Source organism: Heptranchias perlo, unplaced genomic scaffold (genome assembly GCF_035084215.1).
Source record: "Heptranchias perlo isolate sHepPer1 unplaced genomic scaffold, sHepPer1.hap1 HAP1_SCAFFOLD_424, whole genome shotgun sequence".
Lineage (NCBI taxonomy): Eukaryota > Metazoa > Chordata > Chondrichthyes > Hexanchiformes > Hexanchidae > Heptranchias > Heptranchias perlo.
In genome coordinates this window covers 53318-80519 of record NW_027139436.1, presented here as the reverse complement: position 1 = coordinate 80519, position 27202 = coordinate 53318, and the positions used below count along the sequence as shown (strand labels likewise).

Below are 27202 nucleotides of genomic sequence, written 5' to 3'. Positions count from 1 at the left end.
CCTGTGCCTCACATTCAGACCAGTCCGAGATGCCAATTGTCCAGAAATGTCCCCGTGAGGCGGCCGATATTTGGGAATGGAGCCTCCCCATCGCACACTGGGGAATGCTCGGCTACTGCACTGCAACTGCTCATTCCGGGAGATAAACCTTTCAATTGACCGGGGGAAGGTTGAGAGGGTAGAGGGAGAAGTGGGGGGAGGGGAGGGGGGGGCGAGGGCCGTTTCTCGGGATCTTGTGATTGAAAATATTGTAACAAGAAACGTGGTTCCAATTACTGCCTCTCACTTTTCTTCACGTTTTCCACTGGTGTAAAAGTTTTGGTTTGAAATCAGTTCAATAAAAAAGCTCAGAGTTGAAATGAGATAAGTGGAGGTGTGAAGGGATGGAGAAGGATGGGGGAGGTCGTTCGGCCCATCTTAGTTCCCTCCCCACAGCAGGGGCTTCGCCTGCACGACTTATCTGGGAGAGTCCATTCCCCGTGTGAGGAACTCCCTGGCATCACTGGAGAGAATTACACCCAATCTACAGCAATAGGAACAGGCCAATCGGGAATCACCCCAGTACAGTCATTGGGGAATAAACCCCAGGACCTGATATTGGGGAGATTCCCAGTCCCGTGTATGAGGGAATCCTCCCAGTACAGTCATTGGGGAATAAACCCCAGGACCTGATATTGGGGAGATTCCCAGTCCCGTGTATGAGGGAATCCCCCCAGTACAGTCATTGGGGAATAAACCCCAGGACCTGATATTGGGGAGATTCCCAGTCCCGTGTATGAGGGAATCCTCCCAGTACAGTCATTGGGGAATAAACCCCAGGACCAGATATTGGAGAGATTCCCAGTCCCATGTATGAGGGAATCACCCCAGTACAGTCATTGGGGAATAAACCCCAGGACCTGATATTGGGGAGATTCCCAGTCCCGTGTCTGAGGGAATCCCCCCAGTACAGTCATTGGGGAATAAACCCCAGGACCTGATATTGGGGAGATTCCCAGTCCCGTGTATATGAACAATGAGGGACAGGAAAAGACCCTTTGGTCCATCCAGCCTGTCCCACATAATTGTGATCCCTAGTGTATCACAATATGTACAATCCCCACCCCACCCAAAACCATGTGATCTCCTGGGAGAGGCGAAAAACCAGTTAAAAACCCTGGCTAATTTGGGGGGGAAAAGTCTGGGCAATTCCTCTCCGACCCCTTTGGCGATCGGAACTGGTCCAGGAGATCGGTCTGGCCCTGATAATTCTACACATTACACACCTTTTGTACGAGGTGATCTCCGCCCCAGACAGGAACAGGCCGAGCTCTCGCTTGAAGGAATTCTGGGAATCGGGGTCCACCGTACGAGGCGGCAGCCTGTCCCAGAGGCCCACTGTTCTCTGGGAAAGAACCACCTCCTGACATCTGACCTCGATCAGGCCTCGGACAACTGACAATTGTCACTCCTGGTCCTCCCGAACCTGTTTAATTGGAACAAACTGTCCACTGGAACCCAATCCTTTCATCATCTGATAAACCTTGATCAGATCACCCCCGAGTCTGGGCTTCTCGAAAGTCTACAGTTCCACAAATATTACCCTGTCTTGATAACGAAGCTGCTTTAAGATGGAATTGGTCCAATGGCCTCGTCTGCACACTTTCCAAAGCTGCAATAACACCAACCATGTGAGGGGAACAAAACTGGACACACGATTCCAACTGAGTATCGACATGGCCGGACCCAGTCTCACCTTGATCAATCTCCCTCTGTTGGTGTCTCTCTCTCTCTCTCTCTCTCTCTCTCTCACTGTACTCAGTCTCACCTTGATCAATCTCCCTCTGTTGGTGTCTCTCTCTCTCTCACTGTACTCAGTCTCACCTTTATCAATCTCCCTCTGTTGGTGTCTCTCTCTCTCTCACTGTACTCAGTCTCACCTTTATCAATCTCCCTCTGTTGGTGTCTCTCTCTCTCTCTCTATCACTGTACTCAGTCTCACCTTTATCAATCTCCCTCTGTTGGTGTCTCTCTCTCTCTCTCTCCATCACTGTATTCAGTCTCACCTTTATCAATCTCCCTCTGTTGGTGTCTCTCTCTCTCTGTATCACTGTGCTCAGTCTCACCTTTATCAATCTCCCTCTGTTGGTGTCTCTCTCTATCACTGTACTCAGTCTCACCTTTATCAATCTCCCTCTGTTGGTGTCTCTCTCTCTCTCTCTCTCCATCACTGTACCCAGTCTCACCTTCATCAATCTCCCTCTGTTGGTGTCTCTCTCTCTCTCTCTCTCTCACTGCACCCAGTCTCACCTTTATCAATCTCCCTCTGTTGGTGTCTCTCTCTCTATCACTGCACTCAGTCTCACCTTTATCAATCTCCCTCTGTTGGTGTCTCTCTCTCTCTCCATCACTGCACTCAGTCTCAGCTTTATCGATCGCCCTCTGTTGGTGTCTCTCTCCATCACTGTGCTCAGTCCAGCCTTTATCAATGGTCGTAGTTGTTGGAGGCCAATCATCTCAGCCCCAGGACACTGCTGCAGGAGTTCCTCAGGGCAGTGTCCTCGGCCCAACCATCTTCAGCTCTTTCATCAATGACCTTCCCTCCATGATAAGGTCAGAAATGGGGATGTTCGCTGATGAATGCACAGTGTTCAGTTCCATTCGCAACCCCTCAGATAATGAAGCAGTCCGAGCCCGCATGCAGCAAGACCTGGACAATATCCAGGCTTGGGCTCACAAGTGGCAAATAACATTCGCGCCAGACAAGTGCCAGGCAATGACCATCTCCAACAAGAGAGAGTCTAACCACCTCCCCTTGACATTCAACGGCATTACCATCGCCGAATCCCCCACCATCAACATCCTGGGGGTCACCATTGACCAGAAACTGAACTGGACCAGCCATATAAATACTGTGGCTTCAAGAGCAGGTCAGAGGCTGGGTATTCTGCAGCGAGTGACTCACCTCCTGACTCCCCAAAGCCTTTCCACCATCTACAAGGCACAAGTCAGGAGTGTGATGGAATACTCTCCATTTGCCTGGATGAGTGCAGCTCCAACAACACTCAAGAAGCTCGACACCATCCAGGACAAATCAGCCCGCTTGAGTGGCACCCCATCCACCACCCTAAACATTCACTCCCTTCACCACCGGCGCACAGTGGCTGCAGTGTGTACCATCCACAGGATGCACTGCAGCAACTCGCCAAGGCTTCTTCGACAGCACCTCCCAAACCCGCGACCTCTACCACCGAGAAGGACAAGAGCAGCAGGCACATGGGAACAACACCACCTGCACGTTCCCCTCCAAGTCACACACCATCCCGACTTGGAAATATATCGGCCGTTCCTTCATCGTCACTGGGTCAAAATCCTGGAACTCCCTTCCTAACAGCACTGTGGGAGAACCTTCACCACATGGACTGTAGCGGTTCAAGAAGGCGGCTCATCACCACCTTCTCAAGGGCAATTAGGCATGGGCAATAAATGCCGGCCTCGCCAGCAACGCCCACATCCCATGAATGAATGAAAAAAATAAATAAACGCCGTTACAGTGTGGGAATACACAGAGTAAGGGAACTGGACATGAACACAGTTACAGTGTGGGAATACACAGAGTGAGGGAACTGTACATAAACACAGTTACAGTGTGGGAATACACAGAGTGAGGGAACTGTACATAAACACAGTTACAGTGTGGGAATACACAGAGTGAGGGAACTGTACATAAACACAGTTACAGTGTGGGAATACACAGAGTGAGGGAACTGTACATAAACACAGTTACAGTGTGGGAATACACAGAGTGAGGGAACTGTAGATAAACACAGTTACAGTGTGGGAATACACAGAGTGAGGGAACTGTACATAAACACAGTTACAGTGTGGGAATACACAGAGTGAGGGAACTGTACATAAACACAGTTACAGTGTGGGAATACACAGAGTGAGGGAACTGTACATAAACACAGTTACAGTGTGGGAATACACAGAGTGAGGGAACTGTACATGAACACAGTTACAGTGTGGGAATACACAGAGTGAGGGAACTGTACATAAACACAGTTACAGTGTGGGAATACACAGAGTGAGGGAACTGTACATAAACACAGTTACAGTGTGGGAATACACAGAGTGAGGGAACTCAACATAAACACATTTGGAGTCTGACCAGAACTGGACCCAGTCCTCAAGGTGCAGAATGAATGAGATTTGTTTTTTTTAGCTGAAATTTTACTTTATTTCATAAACTTTAAGGATACCCACAGACAGAGAGTGAATTAGAGTGAGAGAGGTAGCAGGAGAGAGAGCGAGAGTGAGAGAGATACAGAAGCAGACATCTGGTGCTGTTACACCGACACCCAGTGGCCGACGGTTATTATCACAAGGAACCAGCTGTCTTTGGTGTGGTTTCTGCTAAACTCTCTCTCCGCATAGTCCTGTATCAATCTCACACTATTCCCACTGCCCCACTCTCTCCCCATAGTCCTGTATCAATCTCACACTAATCCCACTGCCCACTCTCTTCCCATAGTCCTGTATCAATCTCACACTAATCCCACTGCACGCTCTCTCCTCATTGCCCTGTATTAATCTCACACGAATCCCTCTGCCCCACTCTCTCCCCATAGTCCTGTATCAATCCCAAACTCATCCCAATGCCCCATTCCCTCTCCATCGTCCTGCATCAATCTCACATTAATCCCACTGCCCCACACTCCCCATAGTCCTGTGTCAATCCCAAACTAATCCAACTGCCCCACTCTCTCCCGATAGTCCTGCATCAATCACTGCCCCACCCTCTCCCCATAGTCCCTGTATCAATCTCACACTAATCCCACTCCCCCACTCTCTCCCCATAGTCCTGTATCAATCTCACACTAATCCCACTGCCCCACTCTCTTCCATAGACCTGTATCAATCTCACACTAATCCCACTGCCCCACTCTCTCCCCATCGTCCTGTATCAATCCCAAACTCATCCCACTGTCTCGTTCTCCCAGTCCTCAAGGCACAGTCTGACCAGACTGGACCAGTCCTCAAGGTGCAGTCTGACCAGAACTGGACCAGTCCTCAAGGTGCAGTCTGACCAGGAACTGGACCCAGTCCTCAAGATGCAGTCTGACCAGAACTGGACCCAATTCTCAAGGTTCAGAATGAATGAGGTTCGGTTTTTTTTAATCTCAAATTTTACTTTATTTCATAAAATTTAACGATACCCACAGACAGAGAGAGAATTAGAGTGAGAGAAGCAACAGGAGGGAGAGCGAGAGTGGGAGAGATACAGAAGCAGACATCTGGTGCTGTTGCAACCGACACCCAGTGGCCGACGGTTATTATCACAAGGTGGTGGAAAGGCTTTGGGGAGTCAGGAGGTGAGTCACTCGCTGCAGAATACCCAGCCTCTGGACCTGCTCTTGTAGCCACAGTATTTATATGGCTGGTCCAGTTAAGTTTCTGGTCAATGGTGACCCCCAGGATGTTGATGGTGGGGGATCGGCGATGGTAATGCTGTTTGAATGTTAAGGGGAGGTGGTTAGACTCTCTCTTGTTGGAGATGGTCATTGCCTGGCACTTGTCTGGCGCGAATGTTACTTGCCACTTCCTGAGCCCAAGCCTGGATGTTGTCCAGGTCTTCTGCATGCGGGCACGGACTGCTTCATTATTTTAGGAATCTTACAACACCCGGTTATAGTCCAACAGTTTTATTTGAAAATCACAAGCTTTCGGAGCTTACCTCCTTCGTCAGGTTCGTGAGTGAAGGGTTTTAAAATCGCATATCATATATTAGGCTGGGAGACAATCACATATTAGGCTGGGAGACAATCACAGCAATCAAAGGTGTCGTTGGTGTTCAGACAGATTAGCCACGGAAAACATTACATCCCAGTATACTGAACACACAGTGGGTCAGATTACACAGACAGAGAGAGAAAGAGATCCGAAGGGCAGAGAGAGAGAGAGAATGTCCAGTTGTATTAAAAACAGATAACTTTTTTTCCCGCTGGTGGGGTTACGTGTAGCGTGACATGAACCCAAGATCCCGGTTGAGGCCGTCCTCATGGGTGCGGAACTTGGCTATCAATTTCTGCTCGACGATTTTGCGTTGTCGTGTGTCTCGAAGGCCGCCTTGGAGAACGCTTCCCCGAAGATCGGTGGCTGAATGTCGTTGACTGCTAAAGTGTTCCCCGAATGGGAGGGAACCCTCCTGTCTGGCGATTGTTGCGCGGTGTCCGTTCATCCGTTGTCGCAGCGTCTACATGGTCTCGCCGATGTACCATGCTCCGCGGAGGGCATCCTTTCCTGCAATGTATGAGGTAGACAACGTTGGCCGAGTAACAGGAGCATGTACCTGGTGGGTGGTATCCTCTCGTGTGATGGTGGTATCTGTGTCGATGGTCTGGCATGTCTTGCAGAGGTTGCCGTGGCAGGGTTGTGTGGTGTCGTGGACGCTGTTCTCCTGAGAGCTGGGTAATTTGCTGCGAACGATGGTCTGTTTGAGGTTGGGTGGCTGTTTGAAACCCATGAGGACGGCCTCAACCGGGATCTTGGGTTCATGTCGCGCTGCACGTAGCCCCACCAGAGGGGGAAAAAGAGTTATCTGTTTTTAATACAACTGGTCATTCTCTGTCTTTCTCTTCCTTTCGGATGTTTCTCTCTCTCTCTGTCTTTGGTTCTGGCCATTTGTATATTCAGTCGTCCTGTATGTAATGTCTCTCCGTCTGATCGCCTTGACAACGGGCAGTTGGAAAGATTATCTGTAATCACCAGGCACTGTTCTCTGACTATATTTGCGGTAATTTTCAAGGAATCCAACGAAGGAGAAAGCCTCCGAAAGCTTGTGATTTTCAAATAAAACTCTTGGACTGGAACCTGGTGTTGGAAGATTGCTGACATGAGTTCATGATGTGGAGATGCCGGTGATGGACTGGGGTTGACAATTGTAAACAATTTACAACACCAAGTTATAGTCCAGCAATTTTATTTTAAATTCACAAGCTTTCGGAGATTTTCTCCTTCCTCAGGTAAATGTTGTAAACATGAGTTCAGGTCAATGTGACAGGCGGCCATTGTTCCTCCTTTACCAAGATGGCCGCCGCTCAAGCGCCTCCCTCTCCTTCACCAAGATGGCGGGACCGGTTTATTTTTTCAGCTGCGGGACGACTCCCTGATCAAGGTGGCGGCCGGTATCCCGGCGTGCCTGAACGATGGGGAGCGATTGATCGCTGTTACACCCGCGCAATCGAATCGGTAGAGTCGCTGCATCGGGAACGGAGCGGGATGGAAGCGATCGTGGGGTCGATTGGGCGGGACTGGAGGTGTGAGATCGATGCGATCGAGGCGTGGATTGGGCGGACTGGAGGAGCGGGATCGATGCGATCGGGGGGGTCGATTGGGCGGACTGGAGGAGCGGGGTCCATCGCGCGCCAAATTGATCGGTTGGAAGAAGCGGGAGCGGCGGAGCCCGAGGCCCGAGGCCCGATGGGGATCCAGGGATTGGACAAACTGATCGGCGATGTGGCGCCGGGAGCCGTGAGAGAAAAACAGATAAAGAGTGACTTCGGTAATAGAGAGAGTGTGAAAGAGAGAGAGAGAGAGAGATAGGGGGAGAGAGAGAGAGAGAGAGGGGGATAGAGAGAGAGATAGGGGATAGAGAGAGAGAGAGAGAGGGGGATAGAGAGAGAGAGAGAGAGATAGGGGGATAGAGAGAGAGAGAGATAGGGGGATAGAGAGAGAGAGAGATAGGGGGATAGAGAGAGAGACAGGGGGATAGAGAGAGAGAGAGAGATAGGGGGGATAGAGAGAGAGAGAGAGATAGGGGGATAGAGAGAGAGAGAGAGAGATAGGGGGGATAGAGAGAGAGAGAGATAGGGGGATAGAGAGAGAGAGAGATAGGGGGATAGAGAGAGAGAGAGAGATAGGGGGATAGAGAGAGAGAGAGATAGGGGGATAGAGAGAGAGAGAGATAGGGGGATAGAGAGAGAGAGAGATAGGGGGATAGAGAGAGAGAGAGAGAGATAGGGGGATAGAGAGAGAGATAGGGGGATAGAGAGAGAGAGAGAGAGATAGGGGGATAGAGAGAGAGAGAGATAGGGGGATAGAGAGAGAGAGAGATAGGGGGATAGAGAGAGAGAGAGAGATAGGGGGATAGAGAGAGAGAGAGATAGGGGAGAGAGAGAGAGGGATAGAGAGAGAGAGACAGGGGGATAGAGAGAGAGAGAGATAGGGGGATAGAGAGAGAGAGAGAGATAGGGGATAGAGAGAGATAGGGGGATAGAGAGAGAGAGAGAGATAGGGGGATAGAGAGAGATAGGGGGATAGAGAGAGAGAGAGAGATAGGGGGGATAGAGAGAGAGAGAGATAGGGGGATAGAGAGAGAGAGAGATAGGGGGAGAGAGAGAGATAGGGGGAGAGAGAGAGGGGGATAGAGAGAGATAGGGGGATAGAGAGAGAGAGAGAGATAGGGGGGATAGAGAGAGAGAGAGATAGGGGGATAGAGAGAGATAGGGGATAGAGAGAGAGATAGGGGGATAGGGGGATAGAGAGAGTGAGAGATAGGGGGATAGAGAGAGAGAGAGGGGATAGAGAGAGAGTAGATAGGGGGATAGAGAGAGAGAGAGAGATAGGGGGATAGAGAGAGAGAGAGAGATAGGGGGATAGAGAGAGAGAGAGATAGGGGGAGAGAGAGAGATAGGGGGAGAGAGAGAGATAGGGGGAGAGAGAGAGGGATAGAGAGAGAGAGATAGGGGGATAGAGAGAGAGAGAGATAGGGGGATAGAGAGAGAGAGAGAGATAGGGGGATAGAGAGAGATAGGGGGATAGAGAGAGATAGGGGGATAGAGAGAGATAGGGGGATAGAGAGAGATAGGGGGATAGAGAGAGATAGGGGGATAGAGAGAGATAGGGGGATAGAGAGAGAGAGATAGGGGGATAGAGAGAGAGAGATAGGGGGATAGAGAGAGAGAGATAGGGGGATAGAGAGAGAGAGAGGGGGATAGAGAGAGAGAGAGGGGGATAGAGAGAGAGAGAGGGGGATAGAGAGAGAGAGAGGGGGATAGAGAGAGAGAGAGGGGGATAGAGAGAGAGAGGGGGATAGAGAGAGAGAGGGGGATAGAGAGAGAGAGAGGGGGATAGAGAGAGAGAGAGAGGGATAGAGAGACAGAGATAGGGGGATAGAGAGAGAGAGAGAGATAGGGGGATAGAGAGAGAGAGAGAGAGATAGGGGGATAGAGAGAGAGAGAGAGATAGGGGGATAGAGAGAGAGAGAGAGAGAGAGATAGGGGGATAGAGAGAGAGAGATAGGGGGATAGAGAGAGAGAGATAGGGGGATAGAGAGAGAGAGAGAGAGATAGGGGGATAGAGAGAGAGAGAGAGAGATAGGGGGATAGAGAGAGAGAGAGAGAGATAGGGGGATAGAGAGAGAGAGAGAGAGATAGGGGGATAGAGAGAGAGAGAGAGAGATAGGGGGATAGAGAGAGAGAGAGAGATAGGGGGATAGAGAGAGAGAGAGAGATAGGGGGATAGAGAGAGAGAGAGAGATAGGGGGATAGAGAGAGAGAGAGAGATAGGGGGATAGAGAGAGAGAGAGAGAGAGATAGGGGGATAGAGAGAGAGAGAGAGAGAGATAGGGGGTTAGAGAGAGAGAGATAGGGGGATAGATAGAGAGAGAGAGATAGGGGGATAGATAGAGAGAGAGAGATAGGGGGATAGAGAGAGAGAGAGAGAGATAGGGGGATAGAGAGAGAGAGGGATAGGGGGATAGAGAGAGAGAGGGATAGGGGGATAGAGAGAGAGAGGGATAGGGGGATAGAGAGAGAGAGGGATAGGGGGATAGAGAGAGAGAGAGAGATTGGGGGATAGAGAGAGAGAGAGAGATTGGGGATAGAGAGGAGAGAGAGAGATTGGGGGATAGAGAGAGAGAGAGAGATTGGGGGATAGAGAGAGAGAGAGATTGGGGGATAGAGATTGGGGATAGAGAGAGGGGGATAGAGAGAGAGAGAGAGAGATAGGGCGTCAGAGAGATCGGGGGAGACGGGGATGGAGGGACCCAGTCCTCAAGGTGCAGATTGAATGAGGTTTGTTTTTTTTAATCTCAAAATTTACATTATTTCATAAAATTTAATGATACCCACAGTTCAATGTAAATACACAATTACAATTCAACAAGACAATACAGATCGGACACAATTTAAAACACAGAGCATATTTCCGAATGCATTCTGTACGATACAGGGTGGGGTGGCCTCACACGGTGACCTCTCCCCGTGCAGCCTTTGCGTCGGCCGCACCTCGCCTCAGTGCGTCCCGCAGCACGGACTCCTGGACCTTGGAGTGTGCCCGTCGGCAACACTCGGTCATGGACAGCTCCTTCAGCTGGAAGACCAGCAGGTTTCGGACGGGCCAAAGGGCCTCCTTCACCGAGTTAATGGTCTTCCAGCCACAGGTGGTATCTGTCTCGGTGTGCGTCCTGGGAACAGCCCGTAGAGCACGGCGTCCTGTGTTACCGAACTGTTGGGGATGAACCGGGACAGATACCAACACATCTCTCTCCACACCCTCTGTGCGAAGGGGCAGTCCATCAGGAGGTGGACGACAGTCTCCTCCCCGCCGGAGCCTCGAGGGAGCTCGGGGTGGTGCTGAGATTCTGTGCGTGTTGGAAGGACCGCACTGGGAGGGTCCTTCTCACCACCATCCAGGCTCCATCCTGGTGTCTGTTGGTCAGTTCTGGTGATGAGACGTTCTGCCAAATGGATTCGACCGTCTGGTCAGGAAACTGCCCAATCGCATTATCATCACAGTGCTGTTTGTGGGATCTTGCTGTGCTCATATTGGCTGTTGCGTTTCCAACAACAGCGACGACACTTCAAAACTATTTCATTGGATGTCAAGCACTTTGGGACGTCATGATGTTCTGAAAGGTGCTGCAGAAATGCAAGTCTCTCTTTCCTTCAATTCACCCAGATGGCAATCTCCCTCTGTTGGTGTCTCTCTCTCTCTATCACTGTGCTCAGTCTCACCTTGATCAATCTCCCTCTGTTGGTGTCTCTCTCTCTCTATCACTGTTCTCAGTCTCACCTTTATCAATCTCCCTCTATTGGTGTCTCTCTCTCTCCCCATCACTGCACTCAGTCTCACCTTTTTCAATCTCCCTCTGTTGGTGTGTGTCTCTCTCTCTGCACTCAGTCTTACCTTTATCAATCTCCCTCTGTTGGTGTCTCTCTCTCTCTCTCTCTCCATCACTGCACTCAGTCTCACCTTTTTCAATCTCCCTCTGTTGGTGTGTGTCTCTCTCTCTGCACTCAGTCTTACCTTTATCAATCTCCCTCTGTTGGTGTCTCTCTCTCTCTCTCCATCACTGCACTCAGTCTCACCTTGATCAATCTCCCTCTGCTGGTGTCTTTCTCTCTCTCTCTCTCTCACTGCACTCAGTCTTACCTTTATCAATCTCACTCTGTTGGTGTGTCTCTCTCTCCATCACTGCACTCAGTCTCACCTTTATCAATCTCCCTCTGTTGGTGTCTCTCTCTCTCTCCATCACTGCACTCAGTCTCACCTTTATCAATCTCCCTCTGTTGGTGTGTGTCTCTCTCTCCATCACTGCACTCAGTCTCACCTTGATCAATCTCCCTCTGTTGGTGTGTGTGTCTCTCTCTCTCTCTGCACTCAGTCTAACCTTTATCAATCTCCCTCTGTTGGTGTCTCTCTCTCTCTCCATCACTGCACTCAGTCTCACCTTGATCAACCTCCCTCTGTTGGTGTCTCTCTCTCTCCATCACTACACTCAGTCTCACCTTTATCAATCTCCCTCTGTTGGTGTCTTTCTCTCTCTCTCTCTCACTGCACTCAGTCTTACCTTTATCAATCTCACTCTGTTGGTCTCTCTCTCTCTCTCTCTCCCATGGGGGGGTCGGAGATCAATGACACAGACAGTCCTGGGATCTCCTCTCCCTCCCGCCCCATTAACACACTGATCTCCTCCACCTCCCGTCCCATTAACACACTGATCACCGACACCAACAGTCTGGATCTCCTCTACCTCCCGCCCCATTAACACACTGATCACCGACACCAACAGTCCTGGGATCTCCTCTCCCTCCCGTCCCATTAACACACTGATCACCGACACTGACAGTCCTGGGATCTCCTCTTCCTCCCGTCCCATTAACACACTGATCACCGACACCTACAGTCCTGGGACCTCCTCGACCTCCCGTCCCATTAACACACTGATCACCGATTGCTTGTATTTAGTTTATTTTATTAACATTTTATTTCTCCAATATGGTCAAACTTTTGGTGCGATCAGGAGCCACATATTATTTTACAACTTGTCCTTTCATGAGATATAAACTTTGAGAAACTCTGTAAAATGAGTTGATAAATAGCCTCCGTTTATAAAGGTTTCAGTGATTGCAGAATAGACGGTGTTTCCAGCACCGCGGCCTGGTGGAGAGAGAATCAGACACCGTACGACACAGAACTGACTCTGCTCTTAGAAAGTCTTCAGATCCTCTCATTATTTAATGAATTTCACAATGACAGTAAAAGGATATTTCACCACATTCTTCAACTGCTCTCTGAATTTAGTCTGTGTCACGGCATAAATACAAGTGTTTGTGCAGCAACTCAAGAGCTGGAGCATGAACCCCATTTCTTGTATAACGTTAGGTAGAATTACAGACCTAAACCCCAACCACAACATCCGATTCCACATCGAATACACCATAAACAGGGCCCATAACAGGATAAAGTTCCCTGATATAACAAACAGTAAAATGATGGATTTCCTTCGGCTTTCCATCTCTGGGTCACTGGGGCTCTCCCCACTGCTGTGGCCCCGGAGTCTCCTGCGGGCTCTGTTGGCCTCGAAAATGTGTCTGACGGTGAAAGCATTGAGCAGCAGAACCAGAATAAATGGGACACACGGGGTGAGGATATTATGGAGGAGTTCGAATACTCCCCATATCGGTGAAATCATAACACTGGGTGTTACAGCACAGAACCAGGGCTCATTGATTAGTGTATACCAACGTGTAAACATAAAATACCAGGGAATACTCTTCAAACAGCTCAGCACAGTCACTGTTCCCAGAACCACAGACGCCGTCCTCTCGGAGCAATATTTAGTTTTCAGCTTCTGGCAACAAATGGCCACAAATCGATCAAAGGTGAAAGAGACGGTGAACCAGACAGAACAGTCAGTGGCTGCGAAAAGTAGGACAGCGTGGATATTACACACGGGGATGGACCAGAGGAAGTAGAAATAAATGTAAAACACAATCGGAATCTGCCTGAGGATCAGATCGGTGATAACGACCAGTAGATCCCCCGCTGCCATGGCAACCAGGTAGAGAGTGACACATTTGGAGAGTCCGCACTTTCCCCGAGACAAGATCACAATCGTCAATAAGTTCACTGGAAGGAAAGGAAAGAAGCAGAAAATTATACATTAGGCTGGATCCCCTGTAAATATTAGTACAATCTCTGGGTCACCTGCAAATATTAGTACAATCACTGGATCATCCCTCAATATTAGTACAATCTCTGGATCCCCTGTCAATATTAGTACAATCTCTCGATCCCCTGTAAAGATTAGTACAATCTCTGGATCCCCTGTCAATATTAGTACAATCTCTCGATCCCCTGTAAAGATTAGTGCAATCACTGGATCACCTGTAAATATTAGTACAATCTCTGGATCCTCTGTAAATATTAGTACAATCACTGGGTCCCCTGTAAATATTAGTACAATCTCTGGATCCCCTGTAAATATTAGTGCAATCTCTGGATCCCCTGCAAATATTAGTACAATCTCTGGATCCCCTGTAAATATTAGTAAAATCTCTGGAACCCCTGTTGTATTCATACAATCTCTGGATCCCCTTTAAATATTAGTACAATCTCTGGATCCCCTCTAAATATAAGTACAATCTCTGGATCCCCTGTAAATATTCGTACAATCTCTGGATCCCCTGTTGTATTAATAAAATCTCTGGATCCCCTGTAAATATTAGTACAATCTCTGAATCCCATGTAAATATCAGTACAATCTCTGGATCCCATGTAAATATTTGTACAATCTCTGGATCCCCTGTTATACTAATAAAATCGCTGGATCCCCTGTAAATATTTGTACAATCTCTGGAACTCCTGTAAACATTAGTACAATCTCTGGATCCCCAGGAAATATTCGTACAATCTCTGGATCCCCTGTCAATATTAGTACAATCTCTGGATCCCCTGTAAATATGAGTACAATCTCTGGATCCCCTGTTGTATCAATAAAATCTCTGGATCCCCTGTAAATATTAGTACAATCTCTGGATCCCCTGTAAATATAAGTACAATCTCTGGATCCCCTGCTGTATTAATAAAATCTCTGGATCCCCTGTAAATATTAGTACAATCTCTGGATCCCCTATTGTATTAATAAAATCTCTGGATCCCCTGTTAATATTATTACAATCTCTGGCTCCCCTGTAATTATTAGTACAATCTCTGGATCCCCTGTAAATATTCATACAATCTCTGGATCCTGTGTAAATATCAGTACAATCACTGGATGCCCTGTAAATATGAAGTCAATCTCTGGATCACCTGTTAATATTTGTACAATCTCTGGATCAACTGTAAATATTGCTATAATCTCTGGATCCCCTGTAAATATTAGTACAATCACTGGAACTCTCTGTAAATATTAGTACAATCTCTGGCTCCCCTGTAAATATTAGTACAATCTCTGGATCCTCTGAAAATATTAATGCAATCTCTGGCTCCCATGTAAATATTGGTACAATCTCTGGATCCACTGTAAATATTATTACAATCTCTGGATCCCCTGTAAATATTGGCACAATCTCTGGATCCCCTGTAAATATTAGTACAATCTCTGGATCCGCTGTCAATATTAGTACAATCTCTGGATTACCTGCAAATATTAGAACAATCTCTGGATCCCCTCTACATATCAGTACAATCACTGGACCTCTGTAAACATTAGTACAATCTCTGGATCCTCCTTAAATATTAGTACAATCTCTGGATCCCCTGGAAATATTAGTACAATCTCTGGATCCCCTGTTAATATTAGTACAATCTCAGGATCCTCTGTAAATATTAGTACAATCTCTGGAACCCCTGTAAATATTAGCACAATCTCTGGATCCCCTGTTAATATTCGAAAAATCTCTGGATCCCCTGTAAATATTAGTCCAATCTCTGGATCCCCTGTCATATTCGTACAATGTCTGGATCCCCTGTCAAAATTAGTATAAGCTCTGGATCCTCTGTAAATATTAGTATAATCTGTGGATCCTCTGTAAATATTAGTGCAATCTCTGGATCTCCTGGAAATATTAGTACAATCTCTGGATCCCCTGTAAATATTAGTACAATCTCTGGATCCCCTGTAAATATTTGTACAATCTCTGGATCCGCTGTAAACATTAGTACAATCTCTGGATCCCCTGAAAATATCACAACAATCACCGGACCTCTCTGCAAATATTAGTGCATTCTCTGGATCCCCTGGAATATTAGTAGAATCACTGGATACCCTGTAAATATTAATTCAATCTCTGGATCCCCTGTGAATATTAGTACAATCTCTGGATCCCCTGTAAATATTAGTACAATTTCTGGATCCACTGTAAATATTAGTACAATCTCTGGAACTCCTGTAAATATTAGTACATTCTCTGGATCCCCTGTAAATATTAGTACAATCACTGGATCCCCTGTAAATATTAGTACAATCTTTGGATCACTTGTAAAGATGAGTACAATCTCTGGATCACCTGTAAATATTAGTACAATCACTGGAACTCTCTGTAAATATTAGTGCAATCTCTGGATCCACTGTAAATATTCGTACAATCTCTGGATCTCCTGTAAATATTAGTACAATGTCTGGATCCACTGTAAATATTAGTACAATCTCTGGATCTCCTGTAAATATTAGCACAATCTCTGGATCCCCTGTTAATATTAGTAAAATCTCTGGATCCCCTGTAAATATTAGTCCAATCTCTGGATCCCCTGTCATATTCGTACAATGTCTGGATCCTCTGTCAAAATTAGTATAAGCTCTGGATCCTCTGTAAATATTAGTATAATCTGTGGATCCTCTGTAAATATTAGTGCAATCTCTGGATCTCCTGGAAATATTAGTACAATCTCTGGATCCCCTGAAAATATTAATGCAATCTCTGGCTCCCCTGTAAATATTAGTACAATCTCTGGATCCGCTGTAATTATTAATACAATCTCTGGATCCCCTGTAAATATTAGTACAATCTCTGGATCCTCTGTAAATTTTAGTACAAACTCTGGATCCCCTGTAATATTCGTACAATCTCTGGATCCCCTGTCAAAATTAGTATAATCTCTGGATCCTATGTAAATATTAGTGTAATCTCTGGATCCCCTGTAAATATTAGTGCAATCTCTGGATCTCCTGTAAATATTAGTACAATTTCTGGATCCCCTGTAAATATCAATAAAATCTCTGGATCCACTGTAAATATTAGTACAATCTCTGGATCACCTGTTAATATTTGTACAATCTCTGGATCAACTGTAAATATTGGTACAATCTCTGGATCCCCTGTAAATATCAATAAAATCTCTGGAGCCACTGTAAATATTGGTACAATCTCTGGATCCACTGTAAATATTAGTGCAATCTCTGGATCTTGAGTAAATATTAGGACAATCACTGGAACTCTCTGTAAATATTAGTACAATCTCTGGATCCCCTGTCAAAATTGGTATAATCTCTGGATCCTCTGTAAATATTAGCACAATCTCTGGATCCCCTGAAAATATTAATGCAATCTCTGGCTCCCCTTTAAGTATTGGTACAATCTCCGGATCCCCTGTAAATATTGGTACAATCTCTGGATCCCCTGTACATATTAGTACAATCTCTGGATCCTCTGTAAATATTAGTACAATATCGGGATCCCCAGAAAATATTAATGCAATCTCTGGCTCCCCTGCAAATATTACTACAATCTCTGGATCCCCTGTAAATATCAGTACAATCTCTGGATCCTCTTAAAATATTAATGCAATCTCTAGCTCCCATGTAAATATTGGTACAATCTCTGGATCCACTGCAAATATTATTACAATCTCTGGATCCCCTGTAAATATTGGCACAATCGCTGGATCCCCTGTAAATATTAGTACAATCTCTGGATCCCCTGTAAATATTGGCACAATCTCTGGATCCCCTGCAAATATTAGTACAATCTCTGGATCCGCTGTCAATATTAGTACAATCTCTGGATTACCTGCAAATATTAGTACAATCTCTGGATCCCCTCTAAATATCAGTACAATCACTGGACCTCTTAAAATATTAATGCAATCTCTGGATCCTCCTTAAATATTAGTACAATCTCTGGATCCCCTGGAAATATTAGTACAATCTCTGGATCCCCTGTTAATATTAGTACAATCTCTGGATCCTCTGTAAATATCAGTACAATCTCTGGAACCCCTGTAAATATTAGCACAATCTCTGGATCCCCTGTTAATATTTGTAAAATCTCTGGATCCCCTGTAAATATTAGTCCAATCTCTGGATCCCCTGTAATATTCGTACAATGTCTGGATCCCCTGTCAAAATTAGTATAAGCTCTGGATCCTCTGTAAATATTAGTATAATCTGTGGATCCTCTGTAAATATTAGTGCAATCTCTGGATCTCCTGGAAATATTGGTACAATCTCTGGATCCTCTGTAAATATTAGTACAATCTCTGGATCCCCTGAAAATATTACTGCAATCTCTGGCTTCCCTGTAAATATTGGTACAATCTCTGGATCCTCTGTAAATATTAGTGTAATCTCTGGATCCCCTGTCATAATTAGTACAATCTCTAGATCCTCTGTGAATATTAGTATAATCTCTGGATCCCCTGTCAATATTAGTACAATCTCTAGATCCTCTGTAAATATTAGTACAATCTCTGGATCCCCTGTCAATATTAGTAGAATATCTGGATCCCCTGTAATTATTAGTACAATCTCTGGATCCCCTGTAAATATTAGTACAATCTCTAGATCCCCTGAAAATATTAATGCAATCTCTGGATCCCCTGTAAATATTAGTACAATCTCTGGATCCCCTGTAAATATTAGTACAATCTCTGGATCCCCTGTGAACGTTAATACAATCTCTGGATCCCCTGTTAATATTAGTACAATCTCTGGATCCTCTGTAAATATTAGTACAATCTCTGGATCCTCTGTAAATATTAGTGCAATCTCTGGATCCCCTGTAATATTCGTACAATCTCTGGATCCCCTGTCAAAATAAGTATAATCTCTGGATCCTCTTTAAATATTAGTATAATCTCTGGATCCACTGTAATTATAAGTGCAATCTCTGGATCTCCTGTAAATATTAGTACAATCTCTGGATCCTCTGTAAATATTGGTACAATCTCTGGATCGCCTGAAAATTTTTATGCAATCTCTGGCTCCCCTCTAAATATTAGTACAATCTCTGGATCCCCTGCCAATATTAGAACAATCTCTGCATCCTCTGTAAATATTTGTACAATCTCTGGATCCCCTGTCAATATTAGTACAATCTCTGGAACCCCAGTAAATATTAATACAATCTCTGGAACTCTCGGTAAATATTAGTACAATCACTAGATCCCCTGTAAATATTAATGCAATCTCTGGATCCCCTGTAAATATTAGTACAATCTCTGGATCCTCTGTAAATATTCGTACAATCTCTGGATCCCCTGTCAATATTAGTACAATCTCTGGAACCCCAGTAAATATTAATACAATCTCTGGAACTCTCTGTAAATATTAGTACAATCACTAGATCCCCTGTAAATATTAATACAATCTCTGGATCACCTGTTAATATTAGTACAATCTCTGGATCCCCTGTAAATATTCGTACAATCTCTGGCTCCCCTGTAAATATTAGTACAATCTCTGGATCCCCTCTAAATATCAGTACAATCACTGGACCTCTCTGTAAATATTTGTACAATCTCTGGGTCACCTCTAAAAATTAGTACAATCTCTGGATCCCCTGTATTTATTCGTACAATCTCTGGATCTCCTGTAAATATTAGTACAATCTCGGGATTCCCTGTCAATATTAGTACAATCTCTGGGTCACCTTTAAATATTAGTGCAATCTCTGGATCCCCTGTAAATATTAGTACAATCTCTGAATCAGCTATTACTATTCGTACAATCTCTGTAACCCCTGTCAATATTAGTACAATCTCTGGATCCCCTGTAAATGTTAGAAGAATCTCAACATCACCGGTTAATATCTGTACAATCTCTGGATCCCCTGTAAATATTAGTACATTCTCTGGATCCCCTGTAAATATTAGTACAATCTCTGGATCCACTGTAAATATTAGTACAATCTCTGGATCCCTATTAATATTAGTACAATCTCTGGATCCCCTGTAAATATTAGTGCATTCTCTGGATCCCCTGGAATATTAGTAGAATCACTGGATACCCTGTAAATATTAATTCAATCTCTGGATCCCCTGTGAATATTAGTACAATCTCTGGATCCCCTGTAAATATTAGTACAATTTCTGGATCCACTGTAAATATTAGTACAATCTCTGGAACTCCTGTAAATATTAGTACATTCTCTGGATCCCCTGTAAATATTAGTACAATCACTGGATCCCCTGTAAATATTAGTACAATCTTTGGATCACTTGTAAAGATGAGTACAATCTCTGGATCACCTGTAAATATTAGTACAATCACTGGAACTCTCTGTAAATATTAGTGCAATCTCTGGATCCACTGTAAATATTCGTACAATCTCTGGATCTCCTGTAAATATTAGTACAATGTCTGGATCCACTGTAAATATTAGTACAATCTCTGGATCTCCTGTAAATATTAGCACAATCTCTGGATCCCCTGTTAATATTAGTAAAATCTCTGGATCCCCTGTAAATATTAGTCCAATCTCTGGATCCCCTGTCATATTCGTACAATGTCTGGATCCTCTGTCAAAATTAGTATAAGCTCTGGATCCTCTGTAAATATTAGTATAATCTGTGGATCCTCTGTAAATATTAGTGCAATCTCTGGATCTCCTGGAAATATTAGTACAATCTCTGGATCCCCTGAAAATATTAATGCAATCTCTGGCTCCCCTGTAAATATTAGTACAATCTCTGGATCCGCTGTAATTATTAATACAATCTCTGGATCCCCTGTAAATATTAGTACAATCTCTGGATCCTCTGTAAATTTTAGTACAAACTCTGGATCCCCTGTAATATTCGTACAATCTCTGGATCCCCTGTCAAAATTAGTATAATCTCTGGATCCACTGTAAATATTAGTGTAATCTCTGGATCCCCTGTAAATATTAGTGCAATCTCTGGATCTCCTGTAAATATTAGTACAATTTCTGGATCCCCTGTAAATATCAATAAAATCTCTGGATCCACTGTAAATATTAGTACAATCTCTGGATCACCTGTTAATATTTGTACAATCTCTGGATCAACTGTAAATATTGGTACAATCTCTGGATCCCCTGTAAATATCAATAAAATCTCTGGAGCCACTGTAAATATTGGTACAATCTCTGGATCCACTGTAAATATTAGTGCAATCTCTGGATCTTGAGTAAATATTAGGACAATCACTGGAACTCTCTGTAAATATTAGTACAATCTCTGGATCCCCTGTCAAAATTGGTATAATCTCTGGATCCTCTGTAAATATTAGTACAATCTCTGGATCCCCTGAAAATATTAATGCAATCTCTGGCTCCCCTTTAAGTATTGGTACAATCTCCGGATCCCCTGTAAATATTGGTACAATCTCTGGATCCCCTGTAAATATTAGTACAATCTCTGGATCCTCTGTAAATATTAGTACAATATCGGGATCCCCAGAAAATATTAATGCAATCTCTGGCTCCCCTGCAAATATTACTACAATCTCTGGATCCCCTGTAAATATCAGTACAATCTCTGGATCCTCTTAAAATATTAATGCAATCTCTAGCTCCCATGTAAATATTGGTACAATCTCTGGATCCACTGCAAATATTATTACAATCTCTGGATCCCCTGTAAATATTGGCACAATCGCTGGATCCCCTGTAAATATTAGTACAATCTCTGGATCCCCTGTAAATATTGGCACAATCTCTGGATCCCCTGCAAATATTAGTACAATCTCTGGATCCGCTGTCAATATTAGTACAATCTCTGGATTACCTGCAAATATTAGTACAATCTCTGGATCCCCTCTAAATATCAGTACAATCACTGGACCTCTTAAAATATTAATGCAATCTCTGGATCCTCCTTAAATATTAGTACAATCTCTGGATCCCCTGGAAATATTAGTACAATCTCTGGATCCCCTGTTAATATTAGTACAATCTCTGGATCCTCTGTAAATATCAGTACAATCTCTGGAACCCCTGTAAATATTAGCACAATCTCTGGATCCCCTGTTAATATTTGTAAAATCTCTGGATCCCCTGTAAATATTAGTCCAATCTCTGGATCCCCTGTAATATTCGTACAATGTCTGGATCCCCTGTCAAAATTAGTATAAGCTCTGGATCCTCTGTAAATATTAGTATAATCTGTGGATCCTCTGTAAATATTAGTGCAATCTCTGGATCTCCTGGAAATATTGGTACAATCTCTGGATCCTCTGTAAATATTAGTACAATCTCTGGATCCCCTGAAAATATTACTGCAATCTCTGGCTTCCCTGTAAATATTGGTACAATCTCTGGATCCTCTGTAAATATTAGTGTAATCTCTGGATCCCCTGTCATAATTAGTACAATCTCTAGATCCTCTGTGAATATTAGTATAATCTCTGGATCCCCTGTCAATATTAGTACAATCTCTAGATCCTCTGTAAATATTAGTACAATCTCTGGATCCCCTGTCAATATTAGTAGAATCTCTGGATCCCCTGTAATTATTAGTACAATCTCTGGATCCCCTGTAAATATTAGTACAATCTCTGGATCCCCTGAAAATATTAATGCAATCTCTGGATCCCCTGTAAATATTAGTACAATCTCTGGATCCCCTGTAAATATTAGTACAATCTCTGGATCCCCTGTGAACGTTAATACAATCTCTGGATCCCCTGTTAATATTAGTACAATCTCTGGATCCTCTGTAAATATTAGTACAATCTCTGGATCCTCTGTAAATATTAGTGCAATCTCTGGATCCCCTGTAATATTCGTACAATCTCTGGATCCCCTGTCAAAATAAGTATAATCTCTGGATCCTCTTTAAATATTAGTATAATCTCTGGATCCACTGTAATTATAAGTGCAATCTCTGGATCTCCTGTAAATATTAGTACAATCTCTGGATCCTCTGTAAATATTGGTACAATCTCTGGATCGCCTGAAAATTTTTATGCAATCTCTGGCTCCCCTCTAAATATTAGTACAATCTCTGGATCCCCTGCCAATATTAGAACAATCTCTGCATCCTCTGTAAATATTTGTACAATCTCTGGATCCCCTGTCAATATTAGTACAATCTCTGGAACCCCAGTAAATATTAATACAATCTCTGGAACTCTCGGTAAATATTAGTACAATCACTAGATCCCCTGTAAATATTAATGCAATCTCTGGATCCCCTGTAAATATTAGTACAATCTCTGGATCCTCTGTAAATATTCGTACAATCTCTGGATCCCCTGTCAATATTAGTACAATCTCTGGAACCCCAGTAAATATTAATACAATCTCTGGAACTCTCTGTAAATATTAGTACAATCACTAGATCCCCTGTAAATATTAATACAATCTCTGGATCACCTGTTAATATTAGTACAATCTCTGGATCCCCTGTAAATATTCGTACAATCTCTGGCTCCCCTGTAAATATTAGTACAATCTCTGGATCCCCTCTAAATATCAGTACAATCACTGGACCTCTCTGTAAATATTTGTACAATCTCTGGGTCACCTCTAAAAATTAGTACAATCTCTGGATCCCCTGTATTTATTCGTACAATCTCTGGATCTCCTGTAAATATTAGTACAATCTCGGGATTCCCTGTCAATATTAGTACAATCTCTGGGTCACCTTTAAATATTAGTGCAATCTCTGGATCCCCTGTAAATATTAGTACAATCTCTGAATCAGCTATTACTATTCGTACAATCTCTGTAACCCCTGTCAATATTAGTACAATCTCTGGATCCCCTGTAAATGTTAGAAGAATCTCAACATCACCGGTTAATATCTGTACAATCTCTGGATCCCCTGTAAATATTAGTACATTCTCTGGATCCCCTGTAAATATTAGTACAATCTCTGGATCCACTGTAAATATTAGTACAATCTCTGGATCCCTATTAATATTAGTACAATCTCTGGATCCCCTGTAAATATTAGTACATTCTCTGGATCCCTATTAATATTAGTACAATCTCTGGATCCACTGTAAATATTAGTACAATCTCTGGATCCCCTGTAAATATTAGTACATTCTCTGGATCCCTATTAATATTAGTACAATCACTGCATCCCCTGTAAATATTAATGCAATCTCTGGCTCCCCTGTAAATATTAGTACAATCTCTGGATCCTCTGTAAATATTAGTGTAATCTCTGGATCCCCTGTAAATATTAGTACATTCTTTGGATCCCCTGTAAATATTAGTACAATCTCTGGATCCCCTGCAACTATTCGTACAATCTCTGGATCACCTGTAAATATTAGTACAATCTCTGGATCCCCTGTAAATATTAGTACAATCTCTGGATCCCCTATAAATATTCGTACAATCTCTGGATCTCCTGTAAATATTAGTACAATCTCTGGATCCCCTGTAAATATTAGTACAATCTCTGGATCCCCTGTAAATATTAGTACAATCTCTGAATCAGCTATTAATATTAGTACAATCTCTGGAACCCCTGTAAATATTAGTACAATCTCTGAATCAGCTATTAATATTAGTACAATCTCTGGAACCCCTGTAAATATTAATACAATCTCTGGATCCCCTGTAAATATTAGTATAATCTCTGGATCCCCTGTAAATATTCGTACAATCTCTGGATCCCCTGTAAATATTAGTACAATCTCTGAATCAGCTATTAATATTAGTACAATCTCTGGAACCCCTGTAAATATTAGTACAATCTCTGTAACCCCTGTCAATATTAGTACAATCTCTGGATCACCTGTAAATATTCGTGCAATCTCTGGCTCCCCCATAAATATTCGTACAATTTCTGAATCCCCTGTAAATGTTAGAAGAATCTCAACATCACCGGTTAATATCTGTACAATCTCTGGATCCACTGTAAATATTAGTACAATCTCTGGATCCCCTGTAAATATTAGTACAATCTCTGGATCCCCTGTAAATATTACTACATTCTCTGGAACCCCTATTAATATTAGTACAATCTCTGGATCCACTGTAAATATTGGTACAATCACTGCATCCCCTGTAAATATTAATGCTATCTCTGGCTCCCCTGTAAATATTAGTACAATCTCTGGATCCACTGTAAATATTGGTACAATCACTGCATCCCCTGTAAATATTAATGCAATCTCTGGCTCCCCTGTAAATATTAGTACAATCTCTGGATCCTCTGTAAATATTGGTGTAATCTCTGGATCTCCTGTAAATATTAGTACAGTCTCTGGATCCCCTGTAAATATTGGTACAATCTCTGGATCCCCTGTAAATATTAGTACACTCTGTCGATACTCTGTAAATATTAATACAATCTCTGGATCCCCTGTAAATATTAGTACAATCTCTGGATCCCCTGTAACTATTCGTACAATCTCTGGATCACCTGTAAATATTAGTACAATTTCTGGATCCCCTGTAAATATTAGTACAATCTCTGGATCCCCTGTAAATATTAGTGCAGTCTCTGGATCACCTGTAAATATTAGTACAATCTCTGGATCTCCTGTAAATATTAGTGCAGTCTCTGGATCACCTGTAAATATTAGGACAATCTCTGGATCCCCTGTAAATATTAGTACAATCTCTGGATCCCCTGTAAATATTAGTGCAGTCTCTGGATCACCTTTAAATATTAGTACAATCTCTGGATCCCCTGTAAATATTAGTACAATCTCTGGATTACCTGTAAATATTATTACAATCTCTGGATCCCTTTTAAATATGAGTACAATCTCTAGATCTCTCTGTGAACATTAGTACCTTCTCTGGAACTCCTCTAAATCTTAAATCTCACAAACTGATGATTCCCATGAACATATTTTTACCATCCCCGGTCCCCCTATAATTTTATCTCCCATCCCGGGGATCCCCTCTAATTTTTAAGCTGAATATAGAGACTTACAATCAACTCGAACAGCAGCGAGTGTGGGTCAGGAAATGACCAGGGCAGTAATACACTGAAATATGGTTTATAGAATTAATAACTGGATATGGAGACTTCCCAGGATCTCCAATAGAGGCAAGTGTGGGACCTTAAAATAACAAGAATAATAATACAGTGAAATATGGTTTATAGAATTAATAACTGGAGATTGAGACTTCCCAGGATCTCCAACAGAGGCAAGTGTGGGACTTTTAAATGACAAGAATAATAATCCATTGAAATATGCTTTCTAGAATTAATAACTGGAAATAGAGACTTACCAGGATCTCCAACAGAGGCAAGTGTGGGACTTTTAAATGACAAGAATAATAATCAATTGAAATATGCTTTATAGAATTAATAACTGGGTTTTGAGGCTTACCAGTGACACCGACAGCAGCGAGGAGGGGATAGTAAATTACTTGTATCCCCATAAGCACATAACTTATCCGATTGCTTAATGGTATTGAATCATAATCTTCAAACAGATATTGAATCATCCAGAATGGACTGCGGTGAACTATCCTTCCCAGGTTACGACCCAGTGTTGTAACATTACAATCTATCCTTCCCAGATTACGACCCAGTGTTGTAACATTACAATCTATCCTTCCCAGATTACGACCCAGTGTTGTAACATTCCAATCTATCCTTCCCAGATTCTGATCCATTGCCGATCCCGATCTATTCTTTCCCTCTCTCTGATCCCTGTTAGTGCCGGAGGTGATGCTCCCACTGACACTCTGTGATAACACGGTGAAAGGAGTCGCTTATTTCTAGCAGAGAGAAACACTCCAGTGACACAATTAGGGCCCATGGAGACTGACATTAATTACAGTCACTGAACAAACAGATTCAGTTTGAACAACTTTAAACCCCACACTTTTTATATCACAACATATATTTAACCAAATATTACACAGATTGAAAGCCCAAAGCCCAGTGTATTATTTTAATAAATATTTGGAAGAGCAGAAACTATGAGACCCTCAGTCTGACAGCACTGATGTGAAGGGAGAACAGTTTCATTTACAGACTGCAGATTTTTTTGTTCAAAAAAAATACTTCATTCATAAAATTTGCTGCAATGCATACAATACAGTTGTCATATCACATTCCAAACGTACACAATACAGATCATACAATTTACAGGTTACATCAAGTACAGTTCAATGAAGACATTGGACATAATTACAGTTCATGACACTCGAGGGTGCCTCATTGCATTCCACTCAATACAGATTATTGATAACAGGTACGCTACAGATTATTTCTGAGTGAAATCCTTTAATTTCAGAGAGTTTCTCCCCACTTCTCAAGGGTTGGGTTTACGATCAGAGATGGAAACTGAACCATTTTACAAGTCAGTGTGGAGACCACCCTGTGAATATTGGGGCAATCTCTGGATACCCCGGTCAATATTGGCAAGTCTATGGGTCCTCCTGGAAATATTGGGCCAGTCTCTGGATCTCCCTGTAAATATTCTTACATACTGCAGAAGCCACACTAAAGGCAGCTGGTTCCTTGTGATAATAACCGTGGGCCACTGGGTGTCGGTGTAATAGCACCAGATGTCGAGGGGCTGCTGGGGGTGTCAGTGAAATGACAGCACAGGAGGAGCCCCCTGCGACAGAGGGGCCTGAGCCAGTGGGAGCTCTTCAACTGGGTCTGTCTGCCTCGAAAAGAGGCGGACAGAGGAAGGCCAGGGAATGGGTTAAACAGTTCGTAACTCATTGACAGTGAGGAGCTTTCCGACATCGAGAGAATGTGAAGGGGATTTTATAAATATCGTACTGTCTCTCCCTCTGTCTGCCGACGTTTGTCTCTTTCT

At 43.4% G+C, this 27202-nt stretch overlaps 2 protein-coding genes across 2 annotated transcripts in view; one reads left to right on the top strand and one right to left on the bottom strand.

Annotated features, from left to right (window-relative positions):
• Positions 1 to 27202, top strand: part of LOC137312351 (uncharacterized) — a 107293-nt gene that overhangs the window by 65601 nt on the left and 14490 nt on the right. The window lies entirely within an intron of this gene.
• Positions 12261 to 25805, bottom strand: LOC137312349 (probable G-protein coupled receptor 139). Its single transcript, XM_067978921.1, has 2 exons — positions 25754 to 25805; positions 12261 to 13395 (listed from the first exon to the last, which is right to left on the bottom strand). The coding sequence occupies exons 1-2, from the start codon at positions 25803 to 25805 to the stop codon at positions 12497 to 12499; spliced, it is 951 nt and encodes a 316-aa protein (XP_067835022.1). The 3' UTR covers positions 12261 to 12496.